This window comes from Marmota flaviventris, chromosome 2 (assembly GCF_047511675.1).
Source record: "Marmota flaviventris isolate mMarFla1 chromosome 2, mMarFla1.hap1, whole genome shotgun sequence".
NCBI classification, from domain to species: Eukaryota; Metazoa; Chordata; class Mammalia; order Rodentia; family Sciuridae; genus Marmota; species Marmota flaviventris.
In genome coordinates, this window is record NC_092499.1 from 28599331 (window position 1) to 28621649 (window position 22319).

Sequence of the window (22319 nt, forward strand, 5' to 3'; positions counted from 1 at the left end):
GGGTCTCCGTACCTCGCCTAGCCTTTCAGACTTGTGAAGCTGCCGCACTGGTCATCAGACCAGGAGTATGTCTGTGGAGTCAGGCGCAGAAGATAAATTCGGAACAGGTGGGCAGTTGGAGCTTGTCCAGGGCAGGAGAAAGGTGGCTCAGGTGTTCCTGTCCAGGCAGACGCCATCTGCCCTATCAGCTCCCCTGGTCAGCCCCGCGCCGCCCCCAGCTCCTCACGGGTTAATCCCCCTCGCCGCCCGCTCGCTTCCCGGTGCCAAAGTGGGTGTTGCTGGAATTCCTCTCTCCCTCGCTGGTAATGAGGGGGCCGAGCTGTCCCTCCGAGGAGGGGGCATGGCGTGGATAAAAGAGACGAAAAAGTAGGGGGAGGTTTCCAAAAATAACCCCCTCCTGTTCCCCTTCAGACGGCCACAGTGCCGGGGAGGGATCGCGAAGGTACCGTGGCGGTGCGCGCCCAGCTGCAGAGCAGCGCGGACTGAGGCTCAGGGCGCGCAGTCTCCGCCGCTCGCGCCGCGCAGCCCTAGCTCAGGGGAGAGCCAGACCCCTAATCAACTGCTTCGGGGACCCATAGACGTGAAGAAGCGGGCCGCGGGGCGGGTCCAGAGAGCAGTGTGCGAAAGATCGGGCTCACCCATTGCAAAACCCTGCGCGGTTCCTGACGCCCACCCGCCAGGCGCCATGAGGCCGCCGACTGTCGCCCGCTGTCTGGGACGCGCCCTGCGGAACCCCTGGAGTGGCTTCCTGCCGCTTACCCTGGCTTTCTTGGTGGGCATAGGGCATGCCCAGAGGGACCCCATAGGGAGATACGAGCCGGCTAGCAGGGACGCGAATTGGCTGCGGCGCCCCGGGGGTAGCCACCACGCAGCGGCTGCAGCCAAGGTGTACAGTCTGTTCCGGGAGGAGGACCCGTCCGTCCCGGGCTTGCGGCTGGCGGAGCGGACCCAGCTCAGCTGGGGGAGCCCCAGGAGGCCCGTCGAGACCGAGGCCAGGAGGCCTCCCCGAGCGCAGCAGCCGCGCCGAGTCCAGCCACCTGTGCAGACCCGGAGAAGCAGTCCACTGGGCCAGCAGCAGTCTACACCCCGGACTCGGGCCGCGCCGGCTCTCCCGCGCCTCGGGACCCCTCAGCGGCCGGGGTCTACACCGCGAGGGCGGCTCACGGGGTGAGCACGGGAGAGGGAAGCATGGCGGGTACTGGGGACAGCGGGAGTCGGGACTACGGTGCTCACATTCGTGGAGAGGTGTGCAGACAAGAAGAGACGGCACTGGACTCGTGTCCTTGTGCCTCTGTCATTAGCACTGCGGGGAAGCAATCCCAAGGTTCCCACGCCAGGGATCTGAAGAGTTTAGGGCAAAGACCAACCGTCCTCACCCTTTCAAACCTATTCACACGAACCTCGACGTTAAATCTTTCTGCAGGCGCCTCTACAGGCGCCCACGCTCCTCCCGCCCTCAGCCAACTAGCTCTAGCAGACGCACTCAGCGCAGTCGGGATCAGAGAGGCAGCAGGGAGCAGGGGGGCAGCTGGGTGAGCTCTCCCGGCCCTTAAGGCCAGGGGGGAGGTAGAGCTGGCTCAGGGCGCGAATAGGTGGAGGATGTGGAGGGCACCTGGTCATGAAGACTGATGCGTCTCCAGGAAGGGGGCTGGCAGCAAAGCCGGTGCGCTGAGACAAGTGTATGGTCTGGGGCACGGGTCGGCCTGGGCACGCAGAGGGCTGGGTGTAGGCGTAGGTATGGGCTTAGGGGCAGTTTGGGCAGGAATGTCTGTGGCACAGTGGGTGTGTGGAGAATTGGGTCTGTTGTGTGCGGGTGCATCTAGGTGTCAGCGCCATTTGACCGCGTTGCAGGGCTAAGCCTCCTTCCACACATGGGATTTTTTTTTTTTTTCTTCCTTTGGGTACTACCCGCTACCCTCCAGGGGCCCAATTTTAGCATGAAAAGGCTTCTCAGGAACTCTCGCTCCCAACAATCCAGGATCATAGGGGCGCAGCAGGGCGCTAGGTCTTGCACAGGTGTCTCTGTAATAAGGGCACAGGAGACCTTGGCAGTGCACAATAAAGTCTGGGAAGGATTCTGGCAGGCCCTCTTGGCTTGACCCTGATTTACCAATAGGGTTTATTCCCCGAGAACAGCACAGACACTTGCACCCCCAATTTATTCCTGAGGACCTTCTGCCTCATGGCCTTTGTTCTGCATGTTTTTTCTTGACTGGAGCACTCTTCAATATTTCAGCAGGATTCACTCTGTTTCATTCAGATCTCTGATCAGAGGAGCCTTCTCTGACCACTCCCACCCCATCTCTCCCTTCATCCTGCTTTATGTTTCTTCATAGCACTTATTCCATCTGACACATTATCTTTCTGTTTCTGTTTATGTATTTAGGATCTGGCCTCCAAGCCCACACTAATGCAAGTTCTATGAAGTGAGGACTTGGTTTTTTTTTTTTTCCCATTTCTGTGTTCCCAGTGCCTGTACATAGTTCCCTAAGTATCTGTTGAATGAGTGAATGATCTTCCTGCTGCCCTCCCTAAAGCCAGCAGAGAATGAAGCCCTTTGCTGCCAAGTCCTCCCACGTAGAATCATTCAATGAGTACTAATGGAGCACCTGCTGTGTTTCAGTCTTTTCCTTTCCTGACTTGTGCAAGTGAATACATGCTTCATAAGAGCATGTGCTGAGCATGGGAAAGGGGGCAAGGGCCTAGAGACCCAAGAGTTGTTCCTGCGGGGACAGCAACCCAATTACTTAAAATCAAGTTGGAGAAATGAGCAGATATGTGCTGGTGAATGTGCTTTTGAGTACTGGAAACTTCATGTTAAATGCAAAGAAATGGGACGGTGTGGCTGAGGAACTGAGAAGGAGGCCCTGTGACTTGGGTCCCTAGACTCAATGGACAGCAGGTGAGGAAGCAGAGGAGTGATGACCAGAGTGGGGTCTGGAAGTGAGAGTGGCTGATGTAGCACTGCCCAATGACAAGGATTTCCACTGTTGACACTGACCCAGGGGCAGAACTGCAGACCTGATGTAGAGGAGGCAAGGGAGCTGAGACCAGAGATGGAATTTGGGCTGGATCATGGAGGAGCTTATACTGTAGGCAGTTAAGTGCAAGTGGAGGAAAGATGAAGTGGGATCGGAGTAGGAGGGTGCACTATTAGAAATGATAAAATAAGATGTAGTGAGCAAAGGAGATCATCACCCCAACAAGGCTGGTGGATAAACACAGGCGTGCAAATGCTTGGGCTGGGTTGAAACCATAGGTACCTCTATACACAGGTGCCAGGTCACGTCATGTGTGGGTTAGCTCCTCCCCCAGATTGTCTTCTGCATCTTTGGTAAATAATGGGTTCCTCTGATGTGCCAGTCAGCCACTCCATGGCAGCTGGGGAGGGACTGAGTGGTATTTTCTTATACCGACTCCCTCAACCGGAGTCCATTCTGGCTAACGGTTTCAGACTGATCATTTTGGCCGTTGTCTTGTGACTACTCAGCGCCGAGGACCAAGTGCCACCTTCTGGTCAGTATTGGAACTGCATCACTGCTACTGGAATGATTCATTCACTCATTTCACTATGTGCCAAACACCATGCTGGACCCTCCCGTCATTACATCAGTGGCCAAGCCAGACAACCTCTGTCCTTCTGGAATTTTTTAATGTAGTGGGGATTTATTTTACAAAGTGAAGATTTTTGAAGTATGCACCAGGCACAGTAGCAGATATCTTTCCTGAACTAATGAATCTTACTGTCTATAGGGGGACTTTTAGAGCAATTGTATTCTAGTCTTCAGTGTTTCTTGAACAAGTCTCAGAGCATATCACCTCCATAATAATTCCCCTTATTCTATTATTTTCTTTAAATTGAGGAGCTTCTAAAATAATAGGACTTAGTGTTTTATTTGTTCTAAAGTACTTTATTAAGTTTTACAAACATACAAAGAGATAGTGAAAAGAATGGAACTCATAACCCAACAAACCATAATATTTTGGCATATTTTGTTTCCAATTTTTTTAGTTGAAATTTCTTATATAATTTTGCCTCTCTGTTTCCCCAGAGTTAACTATTCCCGTGAATTTAATTCCAACATATATTTTTTTTTACTATTATTACAGATGCATGTACCCATAAAATATACAATATTATTTTTTGCACTTATTGAATGTAGAATACTGGGCTCATCCAATCTCAGCAGTATTCTCCTTCTACAATTTGATTTTTCCCCTTCCTCACTAAACTTTGGAGATTTAACCATCTTAATATAATTAGCCCAAGTTTATTCATTTTAACTCTTGTTAATTGTTCCTTTGTCTAAATATACCACAGTTTATTTATCCATCCTCCTGTTTTGGGACATTTAGATGAATTACATTTTTTTTTGCCATTACAAACAGTGCTTGACTCATTGTTCTACATAAATAAATTCTTAATTAAAGGGAAACTTTGTATCATTATCATAAGTTGAAAGTAGTACCACTTGTCAAAAGGAGAAGGTAATTGTAGGAAAATGGAAATGAAAACAAAATGTTCTTCAGTTCTGGTCACACAGACACCATTCATTATCTTAGAAGATCAATCCTGTAGCATGTTCTCCCCATGAAAAGAGGAACTGGTGTGTTTTCAGGGGAGGATCTGGCCATGAGGACCCAGCCTCAGACAGAGACTTGCTCAGTGACCTCACAGGTTAGAGCGATCACAGAACAGGCAGGCACTTCTCACTGTGTTCCTCAGCATTGCTGAATGTTGTGATCACATAACCCTAGAATCCCCTTCACTCCTTCCAGTGTTTTTCATTCTGCTTTGGAGGAAGCACTGGATTCTACGGAACAAAGACATATTCAATATATCCCACATGTCACGTACTGTATGAGCCTCTAGAGGTACCAAGAGCAAAGGGAAAGAACCTTTGAGATCCCCAAGACAGAGACCCAGACACCCAACCACCTGAGACAGCGGGTGCTACTGATGGCATTCAGGGGAGAAGGGGAGAAGCTGATAGATGTCAGAGGTGGTTTTACACAGGGGAGGCAATGTCTGATCTGGAATGTAAAGGATTTCATTCAGCATGCAAGAGAGGGAAGGAAGGCTTCCTAAACAGAGGGAGTAGCGGAAGCAAAGACATCCAAGTGTGACACTGATGGTGACAAGCTTATATCCTTGGAGGAGCACAGCCTTGGCTGTGGATGGTCATGGAGATGGGGGAAGAATGTTGAGGGCAATTAGACTATACAGGCAGTCCATAGAGAGCTGGGGGAGATTTTCAACAAAGGGCCAGTCTGGTCAGAGGTGTTAGCCAGATGTATACCCAACAGTGATGCTGGACACTGGGCTAATGTTTGCTGAGTAGTTTTATCTGGAATACTGGGCTCATCTGATCTCAGCAGTATGAAAGCTGACTTCCAGCGAGTCAGAGCCAGTGAATCTGTGCCCCAACTAGCCAGGCCCATCTGCTCTTTGTGCTGGCCTGAATGGTCATCTCCCAGCGGATTCTCCTTGCTCAGCTGTACTTAAGACTTTCATATTGGCTTTGCAGGGACTTTAGTGTCTCTCATGGAATAGTTGGATCTCTCTTGAGTGTCCTCCCAGCCCCCAGCCTGGCCTCTTGACTGGCAGCCTTTGATTCTGGCCAGTCCTCACTGTGGCCCTGACATTCCTCAGGGCTCCACTAGGGGCAAGCCGGGCAGCTACAAAGTTTTGCTGAGGGCATTTCTGGTGACAGATGGCTCAGGGGGGGCTTCCTTGGGCTAAGCTCCGTGGCTTGCCAAGCAGACCCCTCAATGCATGCTGACGGGGTTCCCACAGGTCCTAGTTCTCAGAAAACCCCAGGACAGCCAGACACAGTGGCACACTCCTTTAATCCCAGTGCTTGGGAGGCTGAGGCAGGAGGATCACAAGTTGAAAGCCAGCCTCAGCAATTTATCAAGGCCCTAAGCAACTGAGTGAGGCCCTGTCTCAAAAAATAAAGAGGGCTGGGGATGGGCTGGGGTTGTGGGTCAGTGGTAGAGCACTTGCCTGGCACATGTGAGGCCCTGGGTCCCCCTCAGCACCATATAAAAATAAATAAAAATAAAGGTTTTGTGTTCACCTACAACTAAAAAAAAAAAAAAAAGAGGCTGGGGATGTGGCTTGTTGGTCAATCTCTGATATAAAAAAAAAAAAAAAGGAAACCCCAGGGCATTCAGTCTGTTTCCTCTCAGAGACAGTCCAGCCCCCTCAGAGGCTGTGTCTTCCACAGTCACAAAGGGTAGTGACTTCCACAGGGTTGGGTTGTTTTCCCCTGCCACCAGGGTATGCTCTCAGATTCACTGTGTCTGAGGAGCAGCCCCTTCCTCAGGACCTGGTGACTTGGGCCCCGACAGGGAGTTGGCCTTCATGGAACCAGAAAGCTGCTGAAGGTGGTGGCCTGAAAGACAGAGCTCTGGGCCAGCGGGACATTCTGGGAGCTCCCTGGGAGGCAGCTCCTCATGACTTTGGACCAAAGGACTAGGAATGGGCCTCAGGTTTTTCAAGCTGCAGGAATTTATTCTGAATTCTTTGTAAGGCTCCCAAAACCACACAAGCTTTGGGGTCCGCTCAAATGTCAAACAACCTCCTAAGCGGGACCAGATGCTCGCCATACTGGCCACAGGGATCCCAGGAATGGCCAGCTGCTCCATCCTCTGGCTGCTGTACCTCTCTCTGACCTCTGCTCCCAGTGAGCGCTCAGTGGACAACTTGTACTCATTATTATGGAATGCAGGGCACTGGAGCCAGGCCCCAAGGGGTCAGCTTTCCCCAGGAGGGACTCTTGTGGGGAGTCACCCTGGTCCAGACATTTAAGTCTTTGGCTGGACAGAGAGGACTGGGAAATGTGCTGGTCCTGCTAGTGTCCCCCAGACACCTGAGAGCAAAGTTCGGGGGAATGGGGTGAATGCCCTACTCAGCATGGAAGGTCAGTGTCTCCTGTAGGTGCCCTCCAAGCCAGCATCAAGGGGCAGCTGGGGGAAGGGCTCCATTAACCTTCCCAAATGAGAAGTGTGCTAACCATGTCCCCAGCCCCATTTTCCGCCCAGCTTGCCTTCCCAGAATCCCCTCTCAAACAGAGACCTGAGCCCAGCTCCTTCAGCCTCTCGCTCAGCACTCAGTCTGATGAAGACAAGGTCTCCTCCTAGCGTGCGCACATTTGTTGACACATACTTAAGACTGTTCTGTGTGTGTCTTCTGACTCCCTTAGGTTGCCAGTGTTCACAGGGCAAGGGGCATGGTGATTGTGTTTTGGTGAGGAGCAACGTAGAGCTGAGCCCACCCAGGTTTGAATCAGGCTCTGGTGCTTTCCTGTTGTGTAGCTTTGGCAAGTCACTGGACCTCCCTGAGCTTGCCTATCATCTTTAAGGTCACTGTCCCGTTGCCTTCTTTTGCATCCGGTGTTAATCATCACAGCCACCTGATGAGGCAGGCTTATCAACTCCACTGGGCAGGGGGAGAGAGTGAGGTTCTCAGGGCCACACAGGGAATGGCAGAATCAGAATTCAACTTAGATTTGCATGACCCCACAGTTCCTGTCCCTGGGCCAGGCAGCCTCCCTTTGGAATGGGGAAAATCTCCCCAGCCTTGCAGTGTTCTCCTGTGCCTTGTCTACAAAGGGTGGGGCCATTGGAGGGTTCTATGAATAGTTCTGGCTCTCAGCATCCTTGTGTTGACCCTGTGCTGGTGACCCCTTGCAGGAGGAATGTCTGCGGGGGACAGTGCTGCCCAGGATGGACAACAGCAAACAGCACCAACCACTGCATCAAACGTGAGTGCCTCCTACACCATCTACACCTACCCCCCCACCCCCACCCCCTGTAGGCTAGGCTGAGGACTGAGGACGTGGAGCAGGGGTGTCTTCCTCAGCCTGGCTCCTGAGGGTGCAGCCCATCCCCGGAGTAGAGGACATGTGCAGGGGAAGGGAGGAGATTTCAACATCTTCCAACTGGAAGTGGCTTCTCCAAGCAAATTCCCACACATGGTTTAAAGATTCCTGTATTCCCTTCTGCAGCACCACTGTGCCCATTTGTGCCTTAGGTGCCCACACATACTTGTGGTCTGCAGAGTGTTTACTATTACACAACATTACTCCAATCTCTTCCCAGGCATTATCTGGCCCCAGAGCCTCCCTATAGCACACACGATTTGTGTTCTGTGCTACGGGGATCCACCTCTATTCTGGCCCCTGGCCCAGCAGTCCTGGCCTCTGTCAAGCATTTCACTGGGATGAGGCTCTCTCTGATCCTGAGTCTGGACCGGTCTTCCCTTGGACTGCTCTGGAGCCTGGAAGTCTGGCTCAAATGAAAGGAAAGAGAGCAGTGCTCTTAGCTCTGTGGAAACCAAGGCTTGAGGTAGGAAGAGCCATAGGTTCCGGGGGAAGCCCCATGGTCTTCTGATCTTGAGCCCCCTAAGAATGGCATCAAACAAAATAGCAATGACAAAAGCCAGTACTGATGCAGTACTCCTTTGTGCAAGATGTACTTTCTATATCCTATGGGGCAAGCAGTGCCACTCTCCATTTTGTGGGTGAAGAAACCAAGGCACAGATACTAACTTGCCAAAGTCACATTACCAGATATTGGAAGAACTAATTGGAACCCAGAAAATCTAACTCTGGGATCCCACTTCTTAATACTTGTACCCTGCTACCACTGATCTAACCTTATTTTTCTGGGCCTCACTTTCCCCATCTGTGAACTGGGTATGACAGTGTACTGCTGCTGCTGCTGCTAGCTAACAGCTGAGCATTACTAACACAACACTGTGCTGAATTGTTCACATGCCTCTCAGTAATCCTATGAAGTGGGTATTTACTTATCAACTTCACTTACTGATGAAGAAACTGAGGCTCTGCTTGGTTAGAAAACGTAGCTGAGAATATGTTGTGGCTACAGGTGCTGGAGCTGGGCTGGATTTGGGCAGTCTGACCCAGAACCACTATCTTCTGATCTTTGGGGCTTTATTCCCTCCCAACACCAACTGAGTCTGGGCATCCCCACAGGTGATATCAGGAGCCCCTAGCATCTTTTGCATTTGTACCCCAGGACCCCTTAGGTCCAGGCCAGAACCCCTGTTTGACTGCTTCTCCTGTAATGGCCACTGCCTCTGCCAGACCCAAGTCTGACTGCAAAGCCTCTTTTTTTTTTTAATTTATTTTTTTTATTGGTTGTTCAAAACATTATAAAGCTATTGACATATCATATTTCATACAATAGATTCAAGTTGGTTATGAACTCCCAATTTTACCCCAAATACAGATTGCAGAATCACATCGGTTACACATCCACATTTTTACATAATGCCCTATTAGTAACTGTTGTATTCTGCTACCTTTCCTATCCTCTACTATCCCCCCTCCCTCCCCTCCCATCTTCTCTCACTACCCCATCTACTGTAATTCATTTCTCTCCTTGTTTATTTTCCCATTCCCCTCACAACCTCTTATATGTAATTTTGTATAACAGTGAGGGTCTCCCTCCATTACCATGCAATTTCCCTTTCTCTCCCTTTCCATCCCACCTCATGTGCAAAGCCTCTTTACACCAGCTCCCCTTCCTTCCTCCCTCAATGGTGAGCACCAGGGCCTCACAGCTCACAGTCCAGGCAGGCGACAAAATGTATGTGTTCCCAGCATGGTGGATGCTCTTGTTGCCGGTTCTCCAATAACTCCAGATAGGCAGAAGCTCTGGGCTAAGTGATTCTAGCTGTTGCTGAAGGCCACTGAGCAGAGTTTTGGGTCCATCATCAAAAGGTCTGCCTTAGGGACCCTACTGACATCTGGATGTTCCCACAAATCCTAGGGATCCTATTAAAAAGCAGATTCTGATACAGCTGGTCTGAAGGCAGGGACAGGTATTCTGTGTTTCTAACAAGCTGTCTAGGGTTGCTGATGCTGCTGGGCCAGGGACCACACTTTGAGAAGCAGGGCCTTGGGAACTCTGGAAGCCATGGAAGGGATTTGGAGTTGGAGGTGGGGAGAAGGCTGGTATGTTCTAGAGAGCTCAGCCCTTGCAGGGACGGCAGCGTTGGCCAGTGGAGTGTGTTGCTGAGGCTGGAGTTGCGGCAGGGGCAGGGCAGCTTCACAGGGGGTGGGCTTCTCCCCTGCTGCCTGAGGGCTCTGGGCCTGGCCACCATCCCTCTGCACCAGCCTGGAGGCTCAGTTTTCTGACTTGCTTGTGATCTTCCAGCATTTCTCTCTGCCAAACTGGAGTTTCAACACTGGAGACTCGAGGTTGGGTGGGTGTAGATTGTCACAGAACCCGTGTGTGTGTGTGTGTGTGTGTGCACCCTTGCGCTCCTGTGGGTGCTGTTCCAGAATTCCCACTCCCCCATTATTTATTTCTCTCCTGGGCCCTCTCTCTCCACCGCCTGAGGCGGCCACCCTGACCCGGGCACGCAGGCAGGCTGGCAGCTTTCCTGGAGGCGTCGCACTTGAAGTCAGCTGGGGCAAGCTCGCCCACCGATGGGTTGTGCGCTAATTAACTGGTCCCTGCACTGTTTGCTTGTTGCTATTTTGCTGCTAATGAGCTTAATGAGAACCACGTGGGCGGAGGGGTGTTGTCTCTGGATGGCTGGGTCCAGAGCTCTATAGAATGTGGGGCTCTTGGCTCTACACCCTGCCAGCGGACTCCCCTGCATCTCCCTCTCCCCTCTCCTCAGCTGCCCTTCTGGCTGGAGCAGAGACCCCCATGCAGGGGAACATTCAGGATTTTGTCCTAGCAGTTTCACACATGTGGAGGTACCTTCCTGGCCAGTGGGAGATGACCATGGACAGAGAGGGGTGGTGACAACCCCCACTGCCAGGAGTGCAATCTAGGCCCAGAATCATGTGGGGACTCAGTCTCTCCCTTGGCCTTCCAGATATCTGTGGGCCTGACCCACTGCCCAAGTGCAGAGTGCTAGCCCTGGTTCAGTTGCCCCCTGGCCCCAGGCTCCTCTCTCCTCCTCTCACGGAAGCGATCTTCAGTTGTCCTAACACACAGACCATCTCCCAGCTACCACTGGACCCTCGCCACTGGACCTCAGGGAGGCTCTGTGTTTGCAGGTGCCCACTGCGCTATCCCCAGCTCCTCCTTCCACCTTGGCTGGGTCTGGAGCTGGGCCATCGTCTCCTCCCCTGGTCCTGGTACCTGCCTTTCTTTCTGTGGCCTTGCCAGCCCTGTTGGGTGATTTATGTGTTTATGTATTTGTAGAGGCAGCTGCCTGGGGCCTGCCCTGCCTGCCCACTCTGCCAAGGGGAAGAACTGTAGGGTGTGGGGTGACAGTGTCCTGTGTATAGCTGCTGCTCTTGGAAGATTGTCCCTCCTTCCCAGACTGGCTCACCCCTCCTCCATCTCAACGGGGGAAGGGCTATGAAGATTCTCTTGCCTCCTCATTTGATCTTGGCTGGAGTGCATAGGGGCTGCTCTGTGGAGGGCAGAAGAGAGTTGTCCCTGTAGCTGTTGAGGAGAGGCCTATCACCAGGCCCCAAACCCATGTTATAAGGTTCAAGGTTAAGAGCATGTGCTTTAGATTCTGGCACCAAGATTCAGGGAGGTGTGTGTTTGAATCTCAGCTCTGGGTCCTTATGCATGATTGGCCCTCTTTCAGCCATAAAATACACATAACAATGTAGAGTTGTCTTTGAGAGTTAATGACAACACTCTATAGTCCTTACCGTGTGTCAGGTACTATTCTAATACCTTTATATTATTAACTTTGAATCCTCACAATGACCCTATACTCAGGTGCCCACTGCGATATCCCTAGTTTGATTTTTCTCTGCATTTGCAGATGAGGCCAGCTGTTTGTCCTAGCCATACAGCTGGGGAGAGTTCAAGAGTTCAAGACCTCACCTCCATGCTCCCTGCTAGATGAGCAATTGTGTGCAGATAGCCTGGCACATGGCTAGTTTAGCTGGTAGTTCAGGCTGTGCCAGATTGCCTGGGTTTAAATGCCAGTGCTACCATGTAGTGGCTGTGTGACTGTGGGCAAGGTGGTTATGCTCTCAGTTTTCACTTCTGTACACGGTGACTAATGAGAACAAACGAAATAACTTAGGTCAAATGTTTTAGTTCAAGGCCCAGCATGTTCTACTATGTGCTCTTTATGTGTTTGATTTGATTTTGAGGGCAGAGTCTATGTCTCACATAGAGACATATGTAGCACATTGGGCACAAGGTAGAATTTCACTGAGAAGGGATCAAATGGGCTGGAAAAGTTGCTCAGTGGCAGAGTGCTTGCCTAGCAAGCATGAGGCTCTGGGTTCAATCCACAAAAAAGAAGGTACTGAATGATACAGGGCCCATCCCAGGCCTCAGCTGAGAGGTCACTTTCTGTTACTCAAGTTCTATCAGCCTTTCCAGAAACTCTCCACATGCTCAGGGGACCCTGGGAATTAAGACACTGGACATTGCTCCTGACTTCTCCACCATCCACATGGTTTTATTGGTGCATTACAGTTATACATAAGGGTGGGACCTGTTGTTACATAGCTCCTGCCTTCTTGGTCCAGAGTCTCTGCACACATGGTGGGCATTTGAACAGCATTCCCTCTGGTTCTCATCTCAGTCCTACAAGGACCACATTTCTTCCAATCTGTCTCCTCTTGGCTTCCCTAAGGGAGCTTGCCTGGCTCCACCCATGCCAACTCTGTCCCAAAGGGGAAAACTGGCAAGTGGGTAGGCTCCCTGAGTTCCAACCTTTGTTCTATCATTTATCACCACAATGGTATTAGGCATATGTAAGTTAGGGATGAGTTTCCCCATATGTGAGTTAGGGATGAGAATGTACCTTTAGTAGTTATCAGAGCAAAGTGATCATGCTAGGCACAGTGGCACACACCTGTAATCTCAGCAACTCAAGGGGCTAAGACAGGAGGATTGCAGCTTTAAGGCCAGCCTTAGCAACTTAATGAGACCCTGTATCAAAATAAAAAATAAAAAGAACTGGGGATGTGGTTCAGTGGTAGAGCACTCCTGAGTTCAATCCCTGGTACTGCCAAAAGAAAAAAAAATGGGGTGATTTCATGAGGTGATTGATACACCGTGCACATAGCTCAGGGCTTTGTCTTGGTAAGTGCTTAAAAAACCTTAGGGAAAAGGGTGAGATTATATACATAATGGAATTTACTCAGCCATAAAGAATGAAGTTATGGCATTTGCTGGTAAATGGTTGGAACTGGAGACTATCATGCTAAGTGAAATAAGCCAATCCCCCAAAACCAAAGGCTGAATGTTCTCTATGACATGCGGATGCTAACACACAATAAGGGGGCAGGGGAGGGAAGATTAGAAGTTCATTGAGTTAGACAAAGGGGAATAAAGGGAAGGGAGGAAGGGGATAGGAAAGACAGTAGAATGGATTGGATATAACTTTCCTATATTCATGTATGAATACATGACAGTGTAACTCCACATCGTGTTCAACCACAAGAATGGGAACTTATACTCCATGTATGTATTGTATGGCAAAACCACTCTATTGTCATGTAATCTAAAAACAACAACAACAACAAAAGGTGCCAGGAGCCAGAGGTTGGAACCTGGGGGTGGTCATCTCTGGATGGACCATCCTGTGGACTCAGGAGTCGGTCGGTTGGAAGGTGGGAAGTGACTCAGGGAATAATGGTGTGACCTCAGAGTCTCAGCAGTACCTTGTATGGGACACCTTAGATCTTCCTGGTGAGCATGTATGTGTCCCCGTGGGACTCTTTGCCCAACATAACATTAAGAATGGGTCCTTCTCTGGGAGCTTTCTGCAGCTAGGTTCTGGGTCCTAGGATACCAATGGAGCGCCTGGCGCTCCCTCCACACCTTTATGTCCTTTGTACCTGCTTGATACATGTTTGTTAAAGGACTGAGTGAACAGTGGATCACATAGGTGACCTTCTAGTTTCCTCTATCCCCAGCTGCTTGTCCTTTGCTTGTCTCCTTCTCTACCCAACATCTTTGATTTTTTTTTTAATTGATGCTGGGGATCAAACTCAGGGACTTGAGCATGCTAGGCAAGCACTCTATCACTGAGCCACATCCCCAGCCTTCTTCCCAACATCTTAATGTTGGGCTTCCCCTGGATCTTACAAACCTTCTCCTCCAAAGAGGGAGCCATGGGCACCAAATCTAGCAAAATTGGTGCACCCGTAGGTACATGCAACACACAGTGACAATAATGCTGGTGCCTACTTTGCCAGGATGCACTAAGCACTGCCATCTCCCTTCACTCTAGAGTGGTTGTCTTGCTATTCCATGTCTTGGTCTCCCCCAAACCCATGTTCCTGCCTGTTGTTTCCCCTCTGTCCACTTTTAAATATTGGGTTTGCAAGACTTGGTCCTGTGTCTTCTTTTCTTCTGCACTCTTCCTGGAACAATCTAGCACTTTCTCATAAATGTAAACATCGTCTCGGGGCCACTGAATCCTAGATTTATATATGTCTACAGCAAGACCTCTCCCCTGACCTCCAGACTGCTGCATCTGCTGCCTGTTCAACATCTGTTTGTGATACCTCCCAGACAGCCCAACCCCACCTTGTCCCAAGCGAACTCATGATTTCCCTCCTTCTGAGCCAACTCCCTACCCAGGTGTTGCCCACCCTGTGAAATGCCATCCTCAGACACCTCAGAGCCATCCAGGTCACCTTCCACCAGGTCAGGCTTTATCACCCATCCCTCCCCGAGGTTCCACCTCCACTTTTCCTAACATGTGTTTTCTGGAACACTAACAACCTCTCCCCTGCTACAAGATCTCTTTCTTACCTGGAAGCCTTTGCAAACCAGACTTCCCTTTCCAAATCTCTTGTGTACCTTCCTTTACCTCTCTGCTTTCCCCCTGCTGGCTGCTGTCCCTGCTGCCCACTTAGCCTCTTGTTGTGTTGTCTCTGAACCTGACTTGCTTTCTAGCCTGGACTCGGAGCACTTACCCCTGACGTGCAGAATCCCGCCTGGACTCCTGGAACCTGCCACCTCCAGGCAGTTGCACATGCTGCTCTCTTCCCATCTGCTTCCCCTCCTCAGGACCCCTGTCATCTGTCCTCCAGAGCCGCCTGCCTCCAGCTCCCCTTCTCAGAGGGGCTACCCCCAACTGCTGTCAAGAGCTGCTCTTCAGCAGCCTCATTATTCTGGATCTCAGCCCTTTGACTTCACGTCTCACATCCTGATTTCTGTTGTACTTCTGGATTAGGGATGGTCTCTCTAAGTTGGAAACTCCATGAAGAGAAGGAAAATGTCTATCTTCATTACCATCGTAGGCAAGTAGTAAATATGGGACGCGTGATCATTTTCTAGGTGAGGACAGGAGGCACACAAGGGAAGGAAACTGGCCTAAAGTCACATGGTTAGAATTCAAACAGCCTGTAACTGTTTGAAGCCTGGAACTCTTCTGTGCTTCTGTCCCACTGTGATTGAAGCCCCAGAGCTGGTGCCCCATGATTCGTAGCTGTTTCCCGGGAAGAGACGCATCCCTGGCTCATCCCTGAGAGTGGACATCCTAGGTCCTCAAATCTTTCTCCCTCACTTCCTGAGGCTTCTGAGGATGGATCTGCCCAGAGGTCTTGCTCCTCATGCCTGCTGGAGCTGGTGGGAATTGGGGCTGCTGTCTGCCCCAACCCCTGGCCCCCGGCCCCCAACTGGCCCAGCATTGCAGCATTTGCTAATGCAATTAACAGGCCGGTCCAGGCGGAGAGGCTGGGGGCCAAGGTCTGACTCACACCTCCCCTTCCTCCCCTCGGGCCGCCAAACGGTAGAGGCCCACTTGGCCTGCCAGACGGTGTCTGCAGAGAGCGCGCCAGAGGCCAAGAACGGCATCTTTCTCTCATTAGAGGCTTTTATGTGAACACAACTGCTATTTTGGAGCTGGGCGCTTGGCCGGCCACTTGGCCGACTGCGGAGCCCAAGTGCTGTCTCCAGCAGTCCCGAGCAGCACAGCTGTGGTGGCAGACGGGCAAGGCCCTGAGGCCCTGACTTCTCCACAGCCTGGGGGCTCAGGCCTGGGGTCAGGGCCCTGGGGACATTAAACCTGGTCAAGGCTTGAGTGGGAGAGAATGAGTCCCCAGTGGGTTCTGAGCGGATGTGTGAGCCAGACGGGAATTCCTCAGGGCTCTCTGATATCATGGCCCCCTTCCTGTGGAAACCAAGGGTCATGGTAGAGGAGAAACAGCTCAGGGCCACAGGTGCATCCCCCAGTAAGCAAACTCCAGAGGCCAGCTGAGGCCTCCACATGGGAGCATCAGGTGAGGTGCCCAGGAAGGGGCTGAGGCAAGTACTGCAGGTGGATAGAGATGGTCAGGGATTTGCAAAGTCTTCCAGGTGAGAGAGAGACCCCTTAGCGGGGGAGAGGTTGTTAGTGTCCCGGATCACAAATGTTAGGAAAAGTGGAGGTTGAACCTGAGGAGCAGCTCAGTTTCAGGGTGTGGGGGCAGGGCCTGGAGTCTGGACTGGAGCTGACATTTACCTCCCCAACAAGAGAGAGTGGTGCTGGAAGGCTTAGAGGAGGGAACAGGCTTAGGGGGCCCATTCTGACATCACAGATGAAGGAGAAGATATCTCTGGGATCTAGGAGAGAGAGCTGATAACCAATGCCTTGCCTGAGAGTATGGGTCAGGGAGGAGAGGTAATGGCTATACTGGACATTGGAAAGCAGCTCAGCCTCTGGACCATTTCTCTAACCAGGGCCTAAGTTGACATGGCTTTCCCTGGGAAAACGGTCATGCTGAGAAGTTCAGGAAACCATCTTGCCTCTGGGGATATTTTTCTTTAAAAATAAAACAAAAGCTTTGCAGCACTATTCACTAGCATTTTCTGTAATGATAGAAATTTCTGTAACTTGCTGGCCAATATGGTAGCCATAAGCCACAGAAGGTGGTTATTAAAGCTCTGGGAATGTGACTAGTGAGACTGAGGAACTGAGTTTTAAATTTTATTTCATTTTAATCTGTTTAAATTTCAATGCTTCACACCCAGGATCTCTGTTGAGACTTAGAACAAGTCTTGGAGACAGGAATTGTCAGCCCCCATCTTATGGAGAAGATGTCTGAAGCACCGTGAGGCATCTCAGTGAAATGAGAGGTGACCCAGGTCATGCAGCTGGGATGTGGCTGAGCTGGTGTCAAACAAAATCCTTCTGACCCCCTACTCCATGTTCTTCCTGCTATCAGGGAGCTGATCACCAGAGGCCCTGAGCAGAGGCTATAGCAGCTTGCATGGTGGGAGATGTTTCTAGATTCCCCCTCTAGGCTTGCCCAATTCGAGTTTGGTCTTCTCCCAAAAGTAGAGGTTTTGTGTGGAAAATCTGAGCAAATCTCTGCTCTGGTGTTTTGGAATTGAGTGAAGGTAGAAGGGGCACAGGCAGAAAGGTGGGGGTGTCGGGGAAATAATGCCTTCTATTTCTTGCTTTTGGAGCAATTTTAAGAGTTTTCTCCTCCCCACACACCTCTTTTGGGGTCCAGCTAACTCTGTAGAGCCAAACTCTCCATATATCCAATGTTTAGTGAAGAAGAGAGTATGGAAAAGACAGGGTTCCAGAAGATCCAGAATTATGAATGGCTAAAGACTGGCCCAAGTGGGCATAGCTGGGTACAGCACAGCCTTGTATTGTCCGAGGGCGCAGATCTCTGGCAGGGAGGGCCTGGTGTGTCTTTCTGTGACCATCAACCCTGGAGGGCTAACCATGGCAGCGTCGTGCTGATAACCTCTACCAATAATCCAGCAAAGACTGATTAGAGCCCTATAGCTCATATTGTGCTGATTTCTCAAGTATGAGGCATGATCTCTACTCTGTAGGAAAAGTGCACAGGATGAAGTTCCAAGGGCAAAACATGAAGACTTCCTGGCCCACCGTGGTTGTGGGTTTTCTCTCTTAAAACCCCACTGCACTGTATGGAGCCAGCTCTCTGGGGGGCTTTGGCCTTCCCTCCACTTTATGCAATAGCCACCACACTGGTGAGTCAAAGATAACTGATTTCCTTTAGATACCTTAGTTTTAAAATCGGTGCTTATTTGATGTAGATGTGTTTTTACAGTCTCAGGATACAGACCACTGTTGTTCCTCCCAAAGTATCACTGGATTTTATGCACCATTACAATACTCCAAAATTTCTTAAATACCAATGTACAGTGGCTGGTTTTTCATTTTTCCAAGTGAGGATATTAGGGGAAGAAAAAATAACTATCATTTATCAGCACCTTTAATTAAAAGAAACATTTTAACACCCCTCTTCCCTCCACAAAAGATACTTTTTTTCTTCTTCTTCTTCTTCTTCTTTTTTTTTTGGTATTAGGGATTGAACTCAGGAATGCTTAACCCCCAAGCTACCTCCACATCCCTTTTTATTTTTAATTTTGAGACAGGTCTTGCTAAATTGCTTAGAGCCTGGCTAAGATGCTAAGACTGGCTTTGAACTTGTGATCTTCTTGCCTTAGCCTCCTGGGCTACAGGGATTATAGCCATGTACCACCATGCCCAGCTATGGACAGTTTTTAAATTAGAAAGACCAATATCAGGCCAGGTAGGTAACTCTGTGGTAGAGTGCTTACCCAGCAGTGCTCTGGAGGCCTTGGGTTAAATCACTAGTACAAAAATAACAATAATGAAATTTAAAAAAAGGACTGGGAATGCAGTTTGATGGTAGATCTACTGGCACAGCATACACAAGGCCTTGGTTTCAATTGGAGCCCCCATTGTGGGCCATTTGGGGGTGATTTGGGGGAGTAAAGAAAAGAGGAGTTTACCCTCCAATCCCACAGTGCATATGTTCAGCTCAGAACTAAACATTTGAACACCTTAGTGAGGAGGTAAGGCATTCTGCCTCTTGCTGAGACTTGTGAAAACCACACAAGACAGGACACACGTGATAGGATGCAGGTGAAGCCGGCGAGAGCTGGTTCAAAACCTATGAAACCCTGACAGCTGTTGGAGGATCTGCCTCCACCAGTGGGGCCTCTGCGCCGGCTCCCTCCTTGATGGCTGATCCTGAAGGCTTACCTTCCCAAGTGGATTTTTTCCCACCAACACAACTGCCTGGCTTGGAAGCCTTTTCAAACTTTTATTTACCATGTTATATACATAAAGTGCTTTTTCATAGCTTTCCCCTCACCCTGAGTTGTTCATTGCACCAACCTACGTCCTCACTGAGGACTGAATTCCCTGTTGGGCAAGGGACTACCACACACGGAAAGCCCACCACTGGGCTGAACCACCTCTGTGTGGGGCTCAGTCTTGCACATCTCTGTGTCCCCAGCACCTGTCTGATTGAGAGGAGGAGCTCATTGATGTCGGTAGAAATAAGGCAGGACCAGAATTAGGTGGTCAAAGCAAGGCACAGGGGCTTACCTTGCAGGACTGGGGTCCTTGAGTTTCTAGAGAATAAAAGATCTTATTGTTAAAGTCAAGGATGGGCCATCTTTGGGGCTTAGGAGGAGAAAGTGGAGACTAGACTCTTTCTGATGACCATCTTTGGGGCTACCATCACCTGCTCAGAGGGGGGAGTTGTATGACCCTCCTTTCACCCATGCCAGGCATTGGGCCTCTGCTGGCACAGAGGGATGGGACCACTCAGGCCTTCCCTTGCATCTCCTCTCTAAAAAGAAAAACAAGGCAGAATGTTGTCCTGGGCACATCTGCCTTCCCCAGTGTTCATGGACCTTGGTTTTGTCACTGGACAGGAATGGAACAAGGTCCCCCCAAGAGGGTGGAGGAATCTCAGTTCAGCCTGTGTGGATTCTAACTTAGCCCCTGAAAAGAGTTTCAGTATGTGTCAAAAGCAAGTCACAAGCAAAGATTTATTGGAGGACAGCAAAGCACATACCCAAAGGCAGTGTGCAGACACCCCTCACTGCTCAGACAAGAGAAGACTGGTGACACACCCAGAGTTGAGCTCTGTGAACTTATGTATGATTTTCCTGCGAAGAAAAGTGAAGGTTCCCAAGTAAACTTTTGTGAAAATAAAGTCCTATGTCAATCTTTTGATATTTGGGATCAGAATGTTTCTTTCTGGATAAGCAATCCAGCCATGAACCAGTTGTGGGCCCATTACATGAGTCTTTGACTCTGGTGACATTAAAATTGAATATGTTTTTGTTCTAGTTGATCTGATGCAGCATTTGCTGGAGATTTTGTTCATGTACCTAAAGAGACAAGCACAGCTGGTCGTGTTAAGTAGGTCTGGGTCTACATCTAGTAAGGGTCTCTTTCTCTCTCCCTAAGAGCCCAGCTGTCTTGGTTTTGTAGCAGGCTGGCCCCAGCTGACTGCTCTGTGGTGGTGGTCACAAGGGCCTGCTGGGTGGTCAGGTGGGGGCTAAGCCTGCTTAGGAAGATGGAGTGGCAGCCAGGTGGTAACCAATATCCTGCTGTGGTGGCAGTTTGTACTTGGAAAGTGCTCTGGTTACAATTGTCTGGCATGGTCTGGGGGCCTGGGGCCTTCTGGGAAGGAGTTGCAATCCTCCAGTGAGACATATTATTTCTCCACTATCTGCTGATTGGGCAGGCTAGCCCTTGGTGATGTCCATTCTTCTCACCCTCTGAGCTGCTGACCAGCAGCACCTCCTCCAAGAAGCTTTTCCTGACTTTCCTACTCCCTGATCCAGCCTGGATTGGGGGCTATAACTGACACAGCACTTGTCCCATGGCCTGTGTGTCCTGCTTTCTGCAGGAGACGGCATGCTGGAGACTCTGTCTCAAGCCTCCCACCTAGTGAGGCCCACGAATGGCCGTAGAGTGGCAGCAAGGGCTGATTTACATCTGCCCTCATCATGTCAAGGTTACTGTGTGAGCTTTGGAAGGGTCTGGGGTTCTGGGGTCTCCACCACCAGGACTGACCTCCCAGGGCAGCTTTTCAAGACAGGGTTCCAGGGTGCATTTGGTGGTCTACTTGAAGCCAACAGATCCTTTTTCATTACCAGCTCTGGGCCAAGGCTTAGAGTTAGTGGGGAGGAAGAGCAGCCGCTCCAGCCTTGCTGGGGGTCAGTGAGGGCAAGAGTCTTGGCTCAAATAGACCCAGATTTGAATCCTGGCTCCATTATCATTTAGCTGGGCAACCTTAGACAAGTCTGTTAACTTGAGAGGCATGATCTATACTTGGAAATCATCACACCTGCTGCCTAGGATTGTCGTGAGGATTAAATGAGATAGTCTAACAAAGCACTATGCCTGGACAGCGCTCATTGGGCAGTAACTGCCATAATGAAAAAAATAATGGTTGTGTCATTGTGAGGCATATGCTGAAGATACAAAGAGATATAAGGACAAGCACTGCACTCAGAGGGACTGACTCTATAGGTTGGGACATTGAGACACAAATGTGAAAAGCCCCTTGTACCTGGGCATGTCCACTGAGTGCTGTGCACAGTAAGTGCTTTTCCTTGTTTGTTTGGAGGAGGAAACGGTAGCTGAGAGGTGGGTCATCAGGGATGGGGAGGTGACCTTCAGGGTATAGTAGCTCTTAGGTAAGTGCACAGGAAAGAGAAAAGTGTTCCAGGGAGGGGACCCAGCACGTGCAAAGGCAGGAAGAAGAGAGCAGAGGCGACTTTGGCCTGAGCAGCCTGACTTAGAGGAATGTTAGAGGGGTCAGACTGGCTTCACTGCCAGTCTACGGACTGGTCTCCTGAAGATTCTGGGGAGCCACTAAAGGTCTCTGAGAGACAAGTGACATAGGACGTGTGGATTTTAGTGCTCCTTTTGGAAGGAAGGGTCAGCCAGGCACACCTGGACTGGATAAGGGCACCTGACAGTTTCACAAATAAGATTAGAATAATTGAAGTGACGAGGTCTGTGTATATGTCTTTGCTTTCTCAATGACCCTGGATGGCCGTGCCTACTCTCCCTCCTCTCCCCAGCACCCAGCCTGCTGGTTCCTGGAAGCCTCCAGGGCTTTGAGCCTGCCTAGTCCTCTACCTGGGTCTCCCTGCACTGCTTCCACCTCACTCTTCAGAGAGGGGCCCTGATCACTCTTCTGAGTGCCCGGAACGCTGCCTCGCCCAGTTATTTAGCCCTGGTGGTCTTCACAGCCCTTGATACTGCCCGACACTCTATCATGCTATTGTTTTCTCGCCTGCAGTTGGTCTGCCTCACTGGACTGTAAGCCCCACACAGCAAGGACATTGTGCTCGCTACCCAGCACACAGTAGGGCCTCAACAACGATTTATGGAGTGAATAAGTGACAGATAGATGAAATACTGGGTTTAGAGGGCCCAATATGCTCTCCGGGGCTCATACCTGTTCTCCAGGAGGTTCCAGGAGGCAGAGGGAGGGCTCAAGGTGGGCCTCCGCATGTGACTCTCCCTTGATTGCTCATCAGTGGTTGTGGTTCTGAACTTTGCAAGGTGAAGAAAGGCAGTGGAAAGAGAAGTC

At 50.4% G+C, this 22319-nt stretch overlaps 1 protein-coding gene across 1 annotated transcript in view; it reads left to right on the forward strand.

Moving 5' to 3' along the window:
- Nucleotides 1-685: 685 nt before the first annotated feature.
- The window catches only part of Ltbp2 (latent transforming growth factor beta binding protein 2), a 109523-nt gene continuing 87889 nt past the window's right edge, over nt 686-22319 (forward strand). The window contains exons 1-2 of the mRNA XM_071607395.1: nt 686-1167; nt 7699-7769. Coding sequence (XP_071463496.1) covers nt 686-1167; nt 7699-7769 — 553 coding nt within the window. The remainder of the gene's footprint in view (nt 1168-7698; nt 7770-22319) is intronic.